The 15017-nt window shown below is 39.7% G+C and overlaps 1 protein-coding gene across 1 annotated transcript; it reads right to left on the reverse strand.

The window, feature by feature from the left end:
* Window positions 1-1928: 1928 nt before the first annotated feature.
* Window positions 1929-14770, reverse strand: LOC141362563 (tubulin epsilon and delta complex protein 1-like). The gene is made up of 8 exons (XM_073864816.1): window positions 14562-14770; window positions 14193-14279; window positions 13892-14103; window positions 10124-10297; window positions 9926-10015; window positions 6902-6988; window positions 3883-4083; window positions 1929-2461 (listed from the first exon to the last, which is right to left on the reverse strand). Exons 1-8 carry the CDS (start codon window positions 14695-14697, stop codon window positions 2099-2101), a joined length of 1350 nt encoding a protein of 449 aa, XP_073720917.1. The 5' UTR covers window positions 14698-14770; the 3' UTR covers window positions 1929-2098.
* Between the last annotated feature and the right edge of the window lie 247 nt (window positions 14771-15017).

A 15017-nucleotide genomic window follows, 5' to 3' on the forward strand; every position in this document is an offset into this window, starting at 1 on the left:
AGCAATTCTGGCCTAGATAAGAAGGAGGAAGGTAATGGAGAGAAAATCCTGTTAGAAGCCGTCATGCTCTGTACAGCGTCTAGATTAGGATTGCCGAATATAATCCTAATGAAAATCGCTGTCGGAAATGACTTTCTTAATCAGCTAATACTGTCGCCCCGGCCAGCTGCTTTAGTTCACCAACAGCTTATGTTATCTTGCTCACCTAGCTTGTTTACAGCTTTTAAAATGTAATTGAGACCACACGGGCATTGGGTGCTAGTTACAAACTTAGCATTAAAAGGTGAAAACTTGGCTGCACAGGGGCAGTCATGGCTTAATGGTAAGAGAGTTGAGCTTGCAACCCGAAAGTCACCCGTTTGAGTCTCACGGCTGCAAGGATGCAACTGGTGCCCTTGGGCATGGCACTTTCCCCCAATTGCCCCCCAGGCGCTGTACAGGGTTCCCACACCTTAGTTAACTTAAAATTTAAGGACCTTTCAAGAACTTTCCAGGTCCAATACCCTCAAATTCAAGGACTTAATGTGGGGAAACCTTTCAAGTGAGAGCAAGGTTACATCGTGACGCCTCCAGGGGTAAGTGTGTCTGAATATGTATATCAAATTTAACCAATGGTAAGGCTTAATGACAAAGACAGGGTGATGCGAGAGCCAGGAAGTATTGCAAAGAGGGACGCACAAAGTTACAGGGACGCACAAAGTTTGGCAAGGGAGACACAGCGTCTCGTTCCCTTCTCAGGGAACAACAGTTACATACGTAACCCAAGACGTTTTCCTGTGTCAAACTATGCAAAAAAGCATTTTGGTATGAATCAACATTTACATACAGAAGATAGAAGCATTTGAAGCTAACAGTTTAGCACGTGTGCTTAAAAAGTCTAGAATTTTTATGATATTATCCTAAACTACACAGGGAATATGGATTTTTTTCCCCAGAAAACTTCTTGCATAAAATAGATTCAAGCACTTTCAATGACCTGTATCTATGTATGTATTTTTTCAAAAACTTCCCAGGGCCTTGATTTTTTTTTCTTCATTCAAAAACGTTTAAAGAGTAACTAAACCCTAAACCAACTTTTTATAGTTAATGGTCTGTAAGAATGATGATTTATTAGTGCTGTTCATTGATTTTAGTAAGTTTCTTTGACATTTGGATATAAAGTGTTCCAATACTACAATATATGGTGTAAAAACGTATGCCCTCTTCAGGTTGAACGGTGGCTATTGCAGTTGAATTTTCCTATTGGATGTTGGGTCCAAAAAATAACTCGTGACGTAAGCAGTTTCAAGCTCACCACGGCCTTGTTACGATCTCACCACACACTTGGTACGAGCTTAGTAGTGGGATCTGCCCACTTTTCTTGCATTTTTCAAATATTGCCAGTGGGTGGAGTCAGGTTCTGACCAGGGGGTTTAGTTACGCTTTAAGGATTTCAAGGACCCGTGGGAACCCTGGACTTAGCATTAAAAGGTGAAAACTTTTGATATTATGTGTACGGCTGAGCACAGGTGCAGTCATGGCTTAATGGTCAGAGAGTCGAGCTGGCAACCCGAAATTGTGTGTGTGTTCACTGTGACTGGTTAAATGCAGAGGTCGCATTTCGAATATGGGTTACGTTTGGGTCTTGATAGAGTTGCTATTAAGATTGGGGTTTGATTTTTCTCTAACTTCGATCCTCGGGGATTGGAAAACAACAAGTATGACCTACTTTGGAAACTGCGGGCAGTTTTTCTCTCAAGAAATGGCAAGCATTACATTATTTTTTAAAATGTCTTTCATTTCCTCCCGCACAAAACAGAGTACTCGAGAACAGAGGTCAGCTTATTTGTCTGAGTAAGTCATTAGAGTTGTTTTCTCAGAGTGTGGTTTCATGTACTTCAAACGAAACTAAACCGTTGTACACCACGCATAAACAAGTACAAAGAACACAGTCTTGAACATGGCAAGTTTATTTTCTGAACATACTGCAATAGGTACATAAATAAATAGACAAAAAAAACAAAGATTCCTGTGCTGCCACATATGTCAATTTCTTAGGGACACGAACTGCAGCCTGTCCAGTTCAGTCCCACAGTATATAAAGTAACACGCAAACTCTTTACCTCTTGATTGGTGGGATGAGTACCACCCCCTCCATCGTGCTGGCAAGTCTATGGATTTCGACTTTCATATTTTGCCTCAGTCGTTCTAGCTGCCATTGCAGTAAGGCTTCTCTGTCCCTCAACTCTTTCAAAGCCAACGATGCCTGGAGCTTTTCGGCTGTCGCAGTCAGGCCAGGTTCCCCTGTCTGTAACCTGCGAGATAAATTTGCGGGTGGCGAATCCTGGAGACATGGCAGGAACCCTCTTGATGTGATTGTGGGGGTGTTTACGAAACGGAGTCCCTCCAAATAGCCGGCAACTTTCTTCTCCTCATCTATTTTCTGCTTTTCAGAGAGCCGAGAGACCTCCTGACGTCGCCCCTTAATAAGAACGAGAGCAAAGAGTCAGATCTCGACAGACTGGAATACTGATCAAACATCAAATGGATACTTATATCAAAAGAAGAGGCGTTGCGTTAGACTAGATAATAATGCAAGTTGGAATATAAATGTGGACTCTTGCAAAACCAAAAAATATGGAGTTGAACTGATGTGAAGAAAACATTCAGACATTCATAACCCCGCAAGACTATTCTAACAGGTTAGATCTGGAGTTGTATATCAAACAGTGTGTCTACATGTGGCAGTCTATCCATCAGTGTAGAAACCACCTAAGTATCCATCAGACCCATTAAATCGGCTTTTTTAATACAATGTGTAATTTATTCAGGCAACAAAAGAATGCAATGATGAGATGACCTGGTTTTTATAACTTTTATTAAGCTCCATCCTTTCTTATTATCAGGATATTTAAAAATCTTTCTGAAGTCTGTTGAAAGACCCTTTGAACACAGGTAATAAAACATGATGAAGGAACTTCCGCAACAATGTGAATTTTCCACTGGGATGAATAAATTATCTATCTATCCATCCATCATACTGTATCTATCTATGTCTGTCTGTCTGAAGAAATTGAGAAACAAAGTAGAAAAACGATAAAGTGATTCATTTCCTAAATTTAAAGCAACTATCTATCATACTGTATGTATGTATGTATCTATCATATGTATGTTTGAATCTATCATATGTATCTATGTATCTATCTATCAAAGTATCTATCTATCTATGCATGTATCTATCTATAGTATCTGTCTATCTACAGTATCAATCTATGCATGTATGTATGTATGTATGTATGTATCACGTATCTATCTACAGTATCTATCTATAGTGTATATGTGTGTATGCGTGCATGCATGTATGCATGCATGTATCTATCATATGTATCTATCTAAAGTATCTGTGTGTCCATCTATATATATATATATATATATATCTAGTTATGTATGTATGTATCTATCTATCTATCTACAGTATGAATCTATCTACAGCATGTATGCACATCTATCAAACCTCTAATAAATTAAGGCTACGGAGAAAGTAGGATTTGAAAAAGGGTTTGAGAAAAAGGATGTAGTGATTCATTTCCTGAATTTACCGCAGCACTGCATGTATACTTTATGGTGTAGGCAATCCTAGAATGCAGAAGGACAGAAAAAATGTCATAGTTCATAGTAAAATTTAAAACAGAGCCCTCAATGCAAGAGTGAGTTTATATAGATTTTTGTTTTGTGATGGTTAAAGCTACACTGTCAGCATCTTAAATACCAAACCTGTCAGAACTTAAACCTCGGTACTGAAATGAACTCAAAGTTTTGAGTGAAATCCTGACCTTATTATAAGTTTAAGCCTTCCTGTCTGCACTCATGCAGGTGAATCTTATCTACCGAGTGGTCAATTACCTGTGAGGTAAGCGTGGACTGCTCTATTCGTCTGACCCTCAGTTCTGTCTGTAGCCTCAGCAACATCTTGTCAAGCCGTCTGACGGTCCTCTTGGCCTTGCTGCCGTGGGGACACTTAAGAGCAACATCCTGCACCCCTGGTGGCCAATTGTCAGACTTCACTTCAGACGCATCGGCGAGAGAGCTGTCAATCACGCTGTCCTGCACAAAGACAATGGCATGAGTGCGACAATTCTAAGATTGGGACATTTTGTGCTTATAAAGCCATGCCAAGTCAGCATGCTTTGCTAAAAGAATTAGAAAGTCCTAATTAAATCAGAAAAATTGCAGCAGGTGCTCATTTAAAACCACACTCTTAGAAAGGATGTGTTAATTTTTTACACATCTTTGTGCTTAAGCTTTTAACACATTATGTGTAATTTTAACACATAGTGTGTCATTTTGTGTTGATTTTGTGTCAAAATATAACACAACTTGTGTTAAAAGTAACACAAAATGTGTTTTTCAATAATAACACAGTGATGGGTGAATTCTGGGACAACCCATTTAGTTAAAAAACGCGACATTGTCTGAAAAAATCATCATATCCCGCTGTTGAGGCGCTGCACACAACGAGAGAGGGAGGATGGAAGGCGCGCTGAGCGCTCGCTGCAATGAATTAAGCTGTTTTAAATAGTAAAATTAAAATGTAAATGGGAATCATGAAAAATCTATTTGTGGCGGCCAGTGTTGATTCTGTGGCGGCCCGCCACATATAAATGAATATATGGGAAACACTGCCTTTAACAGTATGTGACTGTGTTTACCAAAAATTATTATTTTTATATTTTTGAAGGTTACCGTCATAAAGTCTGATCTACAGTATTAAAATGATTTAAAATGATAAATGTACTGGGGGTCCTTGCTCCCCCCTACCATTAAGGTGTCCTTGGTATGAAAAAAGGTAGAAGAGCTGCAAACTTTAGGTGTTTACAAAGGTGTAGTTTTTGTAATGCTGCGTTTACACCAACCGCGTTTGAGGCGTCAAAAATCGCGTCTACCTAGTTTGAATGCATTCACGCGTTTAAATGCAAAATTCGCTTCTTGTGGGAGGGGCAAGTGCTATGCGGTTGTGTGTTTGCAAGATGACTGATGTTGATTGTGCATTTATCGAAAGAGTTACCGGTTTGTATTTGGTAACCTTATAGGGGGAAAATAAACGGTGTGGGTCGATAATTGTCACGTGACTCAAAAGTGAAATGTGTATTACAACTTACCAGGTTGCCCAATGTCCTCACTGACACTCTTCCAAGCGAGGTCCTTTTTATTCCTGTCTCTATAGAAATAAGAACTTGTGTCGTACAGCTCCGGGTGACTGCTCACGGACAATATCAAGCGTTCCTTCAGGTTGAATGAGTGACTATGAGCACAGCAGCAAGGAGGCTCCTGATTGGTTAACGCGGCGCAAAATTCCGGCAAAGTTCAAATTTTTCAACCCGGGTGTTAGCCGCAAATTCACGTCAAACGCAAAATGCACAAAAAGCACCATTCGCGCATACCGCGGCAGGCGCTCAATTCACGCCATTCGCGCGAACTAGACGCGAGAGTTAGGCGGAATTGCTTCTTTCGCGCAGCGCCAAACGCCTCATTCGCGCCGCGAGACCTCCGGACACGTGTCAACGCATCTTCACCTTGACTTAACATTGAAATCACTCGCGATTCACGCCTCTACTGCGGCTGGTGTAAACACAGCATAAGGGTACCGTGCCCTTGTCACAGCTTTTGTACCATATTTTCTATAAGTAAGGGGTATTGTTGTCACAAACTAATTTAAGCACATTGCTATGTACCTGCTAGGGTGTGACTGCTTACTGGTCAATAGAAATAAAGCCTGATATCCTGGTCCCCAGATTATGTCCTTGTATCTCTCCTACAACGTACCCCTACAGGCTTTTATCACCAGTTTTATCATCTGCCAGACAAAATCTTTCAGAAACATAATAGCATACCTATTCACCTCCAGTATGGGCAATAATACTGATGCTTGGACTGGCAGGCACTACTAATAACATTTTATTGTTCAAACATTAACATTACATAAAAAGATTTCCCGAATTTCACTCCGAAAAAGTATTTTCAGTATATGACTTGAGTCTTCCAAAAAGCCAAAGTTTCTGTGAGCAGCTCTGAACTTAAATCGATGCTTTAAAAAACCTGTGCTAATCCACCAATAGCTGACACTTAAGAGCTCTTCAATCACCCTTTTATGTGGACAGTGACAAGACAATCCTGTCCAAATAGCACTCTGTCCCCAAAATGTTTGGCTTTCATCAAGCACCATAGATTTCTCATTGACATGGTGGAGCTTCTGTTTGATTTCCATTTCGTGACTTTTCGGATTTATTCGACAAGGGAACACTGAACCTCTGTGTTTCAAAGCCACATTCTAAAGTTCTCACAAAAAGCCTCCGGATATTGCATTTACAAGGTTCAATGTATTTCTAAAATCTACTCTTTTTTCAGTATGCCCAATGAGAAGGGGGTTATTACAGTTTGGTGAAACTGAAGTAATTCACATAATGCACTTTGCCTTCATTGTGTGACTTGATTGAAAAACGCAGACCTTTCAATATTCTGATGTGCTAGGAAAACACAGGCCCGACTTAATTTGTCCAACTTAAAGACCCCCATGAGATCACCTCTCTTACTGAAAAGCAGTTAAAACTTCCCCTTTTTTTGCATCAAGACGCACACTCCGTGAAAACCCGAACTCCTGCCAAGTGCTCAGAATCCACTCCCGCTACCCGCAGACTGCTTTACAACTTCATTTCAACTTGAACAGGTGCCAACACGAGTAGGGCTTGTATCTGACAGATTCAGAGCCTGGGAGTGTTAGTGTATCACAGTGAGTGACAGCATAAAGCTGGGCGAGGTTACCATTACCAGAGCAGCAGTCTGGCTCTTAACAGCTTGGGTAATATACATATTAGATTTAGAGTCATTGGTAGGTTTTAAGTTTGCAAACAAATTACAAACATACCATCCAGCACCAGAATAAAGGCTCGTGAAGCTTCCAATCCAGATATGCTTCCAGAATTCTGTTCAACATCTGTATTCGCTCCAGATCCTACAACAGAAGCAAAACATAAGAAGTGATTACACACAGTTTCGAAAACGTTAAATCCCCCAGTGGCCCTACAGTGCAACTACAGTTTAGTGCACACTTGGCAGACGCTTTGATCTTCACTCATGGGCAATTTTTCCTTATAGGAGCCCGGGCTAATGCCTCACATCTCTTGGACAAAAGTGCTCCAGGGACTTGAAGCAGATAACTGCTCTTAGTACCCCACACACGCTGAAGGGCAATGGAGAGAAAGTTCTGCCCACTATCCTTCACAGAGCTTGAGAAGAGAGAGCTATTATCGTCTATCTGGACTCATCCCACGTTGTATACACCAGAGACTTAGACTTGACAAAGCACCCTTCACCCCTCATGCTCGCTTCCGCATCTTCCCTTGTAAATGTCACCTTGAGAAACAACCATCATCCGAAAAGTGCTTACGACAGATATTTGAGTAGTGTCTTTGAAGCGCCATCATTTAATTTGATTCAGTTCTTTTAAATGTTACAGTGAATCAATTCAAAACACAGTTTAAATTATTCGCTTACATCATTAATTAAAGGTCCACTGTGTAGATTTTTAGTGCCATCTAGCAGTCAGATTGTGAATTGCAACCAATGGCTCAGTCCACAGCTCACCCTTCCCTTTCAAAACGCAGAGAAGCTACCGTAGCCGCCACAGGAAAAACACGTCAACGTCTGACAAAACGCAGTCTATAGAACAGTTAGCAACATAATGGCGCAAAATGGCAACTTCCATTTAAAGGAATAGTCTACTCATTTTCAATATTAAACTATGTTATTACCTTAACTAAGAATTGTTGATACATCCCTCTATCATCTGTGTGCGTGCACGTAAGCGCTGGAGCGCGCTGCGACGCTTCGATAGCATTTAGCTTAGCCCCATTCATTCAATGGTACCATTTAGAGATAAAGTTAGAAGTGACCAAACACATCAACGTTTTTCCTATTTAAGACGAGTAGTTATACGAGCAAGTTTGGTGGTACAAAATAAAACGTAGCGCTTTTCTAAGCGGATTTAAAAGAGGAGCTATATTTTATGGCGTAATAGCACTTTTGGGAGTACTTCGACTCGGCGCAGTAACACCCTCCCTCTCCCATGATGAGAATGAGAAGGGGAGCGGACTTTTCAGGCGAGAACAATAAGACTTTTACAAACACATTTTTGAAGGATCCAAAATATTATTTGTTATCGTTATCAAAATCAGGTATTGTCCAGATATAAATTTTTCAACAATATCACACATCCCTAACATTTACATGTACCAAATGTTATGCAGCATGTTTACAAACAACACAAGCAGCGAGACATAATATTAGTTTGGGTCAATTTAAACCCGTCATTTCTCCCGCTTGCGTTTAAACAAAATCAGAGGGACTCGCCCACAGAACATTCCGTCAAAGTAACCAGGACAGAAGCGGACGAAAGTAGACAAAAGTGACAGATTAAAATACCAGGTGTAAACATGAATGCGGGGCTGTTTACACTTGGTATTAAGATGTTTTTTCATCGATCAGTTCACAAGTGGACGAGAGAGACACATCACGTTTACACCTGGTATTTAAATCCATCTCTTTTGTCCACTTTCGACCGCTTCTGTCCTGAATACTGTTAGGGGGTGGTCTGAGACGGTGGGTGAGTCTCTCTGCTGTCATTCAAACGCAAGCGGGAGTAATTATGAGTTTATATGGACCCGAGCTAATATTATGTCGGAGTTCACTCCTTGTTTAGCAAGTAAACATGCTGCACAGTGTTTAGTACATGTATATGTTAGAGCTTTCTTTGAATTTTCAGCGCAATTGATGAAATAGGATCGCGCAACTTTCACATGCTTTCAAAATGAAACTACGGAGATCAGCCGCTTAAGTTTTATCAATGAAAGGCTAAAAATAGTGCGGTTCAACGTGTGTTCACGCCAGAAGTCAGAAAAGATGTAAAACTTGTGTTTAGTACCTCAGATTAGAGAAGGCGGTCGCGTGTGGCTGTTCGAACACATTCAACCACATGTGCCTTTACACAAGCAAAAGCAATCCGATCGAAAGGGGTTTTGACTACCTCTGAATATGGTTGAAAGTGGTCGAAAGTGGACGAGCTCAAAACATTTTGAACACCGTTTACACCTGGCATTAACGCCGTCCACTTGTGATCCGATCGATGAAAACGCATGTTAATGCCAAGTGTAAACAGCCTCTGTGTCTCTCTCGTCCACTTGTGATCCGATCAACCAAAACACATCTTAATACCAGGTATAAACAGCTCATTTGGTGGAAACAGGGCCTAAATAGCCAACCCCATGAAAGTGTATCTTGTTTTTTCATTCTTGTTGTCTGTCAATAATTTTCCACACTGTCCTTTTCGCTCTTTCCTAACATCAGAAACAACCAGCCTTTTGTTAGATGTCAAAAGGAAGACTTTTTTTCAGATAAAACACCTCTAAAGAGCAAGGGAAACATGCAGGGAATGAGAGAGTGTGGGCCTTTTGACTTTAAAGATCAAGATCCGCCCTCTTCGTGCAAAGATTTTCCAGCCTGTCAATCTGCCACACAAAAGCACGGGGCGTCAGATACACAGAGGTAGTTATCTCACTACAACCTTCTCCAGCAAAAGCCAGGGATAAAAAACACATTGACAGCTGCGTGCAATCATCCCATGATCCGAATGAGCTTGTTACCTAGCTTACGGCGGTTATTATCGAGCGCTGATCACCATATGCTCCAACGGAGGATGGTGGCTCTTGACGTACACCCGAGGAATACAAATGCTAAATATCTCCTGAGAGAATCTGAAGGAGTAAAAGTGTTACCTGTCATGTACTGACATTTACCACGGGCTTAACTCATAATAATTGTCCAATAACCTCTACTGCATAAACCCTAAACCAAGTCAATATTTTATTCAAATCTTCTTGTATGTTCAAGTCACCTTGTCGAGTTCAGTCAACGATGTGTTGCTGTGATGGGAACCAGTAATGTTAGTCTGGCAAGTAGGAGAAGCGTTGATACTGGAGACAGCCTAAAAAAGTAATCACAGATTACAGATTTAGTACATGTCTGTATTTAAGAAGGCACTGTATTCATTATTACTTCAGAAAAATACTGGTTGTTGAGCTAAGTGATTTGCCTTGTGGATGAGTCTGGACTTCTCCTCTTGAGCCGAGAGTAAGCTCTTCCAATGGAGTCTTAATTTCCCATACTGCCACTGTAGTGTCTGCAGCGCCAGTTCCTTCTTTGTAGTCTCTGTGGCGGCTTCTTCTGGTCCATGTGGTACTACGTCCCTCAGACCAGGCATGACACCCTGAAGGACCATGTCGACATTATTAGAAATCTTCACAGCACTGCGCATGTATTAGAAACCAGTTTATGAAGCTAAACATGCAGGAGAGCTATGCTAAAACTATTATTAAACAAATTTTTAAAACTGATTCTTAAAGGGAACATTTCACAAGACTTTTTAAGATGTAAAATAAATCTTTGGTGTCCGCAGAGTACGTATGTGAAGTTTTAGCTCAAAATACCATATAGATAATTTATTATAGCATTTTAACCTTGCCACTGTGTAGGTGCGAGCAAAAACTTGCTGTTTTTGGGTGTGTCCTTTTAAATGCAAATGAGGTGATGAATTGCAAACACTGATCGCCATAATGGTGGTTTGTTGAAATTGAAGCTCAATTGTGCTGTCAATTATTTTCTCTCTCTGCACTAAATGGCAGTTCTGCAATTGGATAGTGCAGATTAAAGGGCTGTATTATTATAATAAGATCCCCTTCTGACATCACAAGGGGAGCCACATTTTAATGACCTATTTTTTACATGCTTGCAGACTTGGTTTTTCTTTTTCACATTTTCTAGGTTGACAGATGCACTGGGAAACCAATTATAGCACTTAATCATGGAAAAAGTCAGATTTTCATGATATTTCCCCTTTAACGTTTACTTAAAGGGATAGTTCACCCCAAAATTTTAATGGTGTCATCATTTACTCATCATCATGTTGGTCTAAACCTGTATGAGTTTCTTTATAACATTGAACACACACAAAAAAAGATATTTTGATAAATGATGGTAAGCACACAGTTGATGGTACCCATTGACTTCCATAGTATTTGTTTTTTTTATCATACTATGGAACTCAATAGGTACTGTGAGCTGTCTGGTTAGTTACCATAATTTATGAAATTATCTTATTTCGTGTTAAATGAGGGTGAATCAATGATGACAGAAATTTCATTTTTGGGTGAACTATCCCTTTAAGAAAATATGTATGGGTAAAACTCAGACCACAGCTCAGTGCCACACAGACTGTAAAACAGATGGACGAGGTGCCTACATAGACTTCCATTGGGGAAAAAAATGAAACTAAATATCTAAAAATTGGTCACTGGCATCTTGCTGACAACCTAAACCAAACTTATTAGAAAAGAAAACACATTTGAATGTACATCAACATCATAAGAAATAACCTAAGTATAGAAACCATTATTTGTAGAAATACATTTAAAGTGTACTTTGCAAGCCACCAGGGAGTCATTGAAATGTTTTGGCTTCACTTTTCAGGACGTGTGTGACACGCCTGATGTAACAATATACAGGGTTCCCACAGCTTAGTTAACTTTAAATTCAAGGACCTTTCAAGCACTTTCCAGGTCCAATATTAGGGCTTGGTATCGATTCAGATATTTCAGATCGATTTGATTTCGATTCACAAGCTATCAGATCGATTCAATTTTCGATTCCGGTTCTCGGGTAGGTTTTTATACTCGATTCTCGATTCAACTCAATGAATATAGATTTAATACAAATACTATATTAATAAAAAAGAACAGTGAACAGGAGTTTACAAGTTGGTAATTAATAAAAAGAAATTAAAAAGACACAACACTATCGTCGTCGTCTTGCTTGTGAAATCTAAAATGCTTCCATACTTCTGACTTTTTATGTGAAGGTGGCATCAACGTCGATGAAGCACCTGAAACTGCCATTTTAAGCACTAAATGAATGAAGAGTGAAGAAAACTAGTAATTAGATTAACGTTAATCTTACGTTTAATGTTTGCGGAAATAAATATGAAAGAAAAAAATCGATTCTGCTCTTTGAGAATCGATTTTGAATCGACCACATTTAAAAAAAAAAACCGATTAATTGAAAAATAAATTTTTTTTGCCCAGTCCTATCCAATATCCTCAAATTCAAGGACTAAATGTGAGGACACATTTCAAGTGAGAGCAAGGTTACATCGTGTTACCTTTTCAGATAGATTGTTACAGTTCCCTTTCGAGGGAACTCGCGCTGCGTCACTGCAGTGACACTTTGGGGACGCCTCCAGGGGTAAGTGCATCTGAATGTGCATATCAAATTCAACCAATGGTGAGGCCTAACGACAAAGATAGGGTGATGCGGGAGCCAGGAAGTATATCGCTATCTGAAATATTGCCAAAGACGGCATTAAAGGGACGCAGGAAGTATGGCAAAAGAGACGCAGCGTCTTGTTCCCTTCTCAGGGAATAACAGTTACATATGTATCCCGAGACATTTTCATGTGTCAAACACGAGTGTGCCTCATAAGCCTTGAAAAGTGAAGCCTCTGGCTCTTTGATCGCCCCCTGGTGGCTGGCTGCAGTACAAGTCATAACCCCGCCCTCTCCATTCAAATGAATGGGACTATGCTCTAAATAAAAAAAATATTTACACTTCCAATAAAAGTTTTCGAAAGATGGTTTTGGTCCTTTCAAGTAGTTGTTATCAAGTTTGATACCGCGGCTCCGCCTCTGGCTTCACGGACGATTCCTTCTGCGCATGCCTCGGCTCCAAACTGACGTTTTTACGTAACATGGCGGCGACCGTGGTCGGACATTTTTGGCTTCAATTCATTACAATGGTGGGAGGCGAAGTCGCGTCGTCCATCTTTTTTTACAGTCTATGGTCAAACACGACTATGCAAAAAAGCATTTTGGTATGAATCAACATTTGCATACAGAAGATATAAGCATTTAAAGCAAACACTTTAGCACGTGTGTTTAAAAAGTCTCGAATTTTTTGATATTATCCTACACTACACAGGGAATAAGGATTTTTTTCCAGAAAACTTCTTGCATACAATAGATTTAAGCACTTTCAATGACCTGTATCTATCTATGCATGTATATTTTCAAAAACTTCCCCAGAATCACAAACTTTCAAGGTTTTCAAGGACCCGTGGGAACCCTGAATACAAGGAGCTGAGCTGCCAGGGCATTGCTAGGCGATGCACATTCTCTGGATGGTTGCTTACAGGCCCAACTCAAAATCTTATGATATTGTATAATAAATGTATAAAAAAAATTATCCACCAAACAAAAATCACAAGTTAGAAAGCTTAAGACAGTAAAAGCAGACCTCAACAGGCCAAGCCACAACAATGCTTGCCTTAGCAAGCCCCATAAAATAGATAAAACTAAGCAGATTCTGAAAGCCTCTACTAGATTAAAGGTTTAGGACTTGACCAATTAGATTTCCAGGAATGGGTGAAACAACTTTACAATTGATCCATAAGCAAACAGGATTTTATTCATTCTGATCTGTTTGTAATTTATTTTTATTAGAAAGTCAATTAGATTACCCCAGCCAAGAGCAAACACGACCACAAGATAATCTTTTAGCTTATGTGAAGCCTAAAGCTAACATTGTTCCTGTGGTTTAAAATTTCTGTGTCTATGGGCATCAAAATACAGTAAAGTGCTATTCTGCTCTCCGCTGGCTATACACAGAATAGCACTAAGTTATATGAACTGCTATCTTTCCCTTGCAAAATCAATAATGGATTAAGAAATCCATTCATTTCACAGTAATAGAGCTAAACTGGCCATAAACATTTTTATAAATCATATAATCACATCAAAACTGAATGTCTCACCTTTGGTGCAGATGAAAGTGTGTCTAACTGATGAACTTTCTCTGCCAGCAGGAACTCCAGCAGATTCCTATGCGACAGCACCCAGCCGAATGCTAGAAGTAGATCTCGGCTCCCCACCTCTTCTATTTGACTAGGGGACCGAATCCCCACAACCCACAGAGCCCCATAGCCACAGTGCCACAAAGCACTCTTTACAAACAGAAGTTGTGTGTCTGTAAGCACAATAGTTAGACACAGTGGGCTACATGAATAATTGCATATCAAACATAAATCTGTAGTGGTGAGCAGCCGTAAGTTTTACCCAAATCTTGGTGTTTGGAGTCCTTGCACTCACAATCCAACACAAAGGCTCTCTGCAGGAGACTGCACAACAAACTCCACATGTCCACTGACTGAAAGCAAAAATAAAAACATGTTTTTGAGCACATTGAGCTATTTGAGCCGACTTACATTAAATTAATCTCGATATGAACATGCAAAATATGGAGAGAGAGAGAGAGAGAGAGAGACAGAGAGAGAGAGAGAGACCATGGTAACGTTATATGTCTGAAAACATGGTACTGTAGTTCTACCATACTTTTTGTTATCGCCGTTTTAAGATATGATACTAAATATTGGCTATATTAGTAGTTATGCAGTTATATACATGAAACATTGCATAAGACAGAACCTACTGCATCTTTTCTGTTGAATTTGGCTCTCCTAAAGGCATCGGCTGTCGGGATCGACTCGACGCTTAATCCAGAAAGAAGCTTACAAAGAGACGTAATGACTTCCTTGACTTTAACACTCTTTTCACGCTGCATTTTGTGATGTAGTTTGTTTATTTTGAGGTCTGAGTCGTTAAGCAACAGGCACTTCCTAGTTGGGATACATTTCAGTTTTGATTAGCTATGTTTCGGCGCGTTATGTGATTGACGTGAACGCTGTCCAATAAGAACTCTGCACCGCCCACTTCGTCATACTTAACAGAGCATGTGCGTTTGCAGCGTTCAAAATAAAATAAAATAAAATAAAATAAAATAAAATAAAATAAAATAAAATAAAATAAAATAAAATAAAATAAAATAAAATAAAATAAAATAAAATAAAATAAAAGTCTTCATTCTTTCTGTGTAACTTATTT

The sequence above is a fragment of the Misgurnus anguillicaudatus genome, unplaced genomic scaffold, assembly GCF_027580225.2.
Source record: "Misgurnus anguillicaudatus unplaced genomic scaffold, ASM2758022v2 HiC_scaffold_28, whole genome shotgun sequence".
In the NCBI taxonomy this organism is placed as follows: domain Eukaryota; kingdom Metazoa; phylum Chordata; class Actinopteri; order Cypriniformes; family Cobitidae; genus Misgurnus; species Misgurnus anguillicaudatus.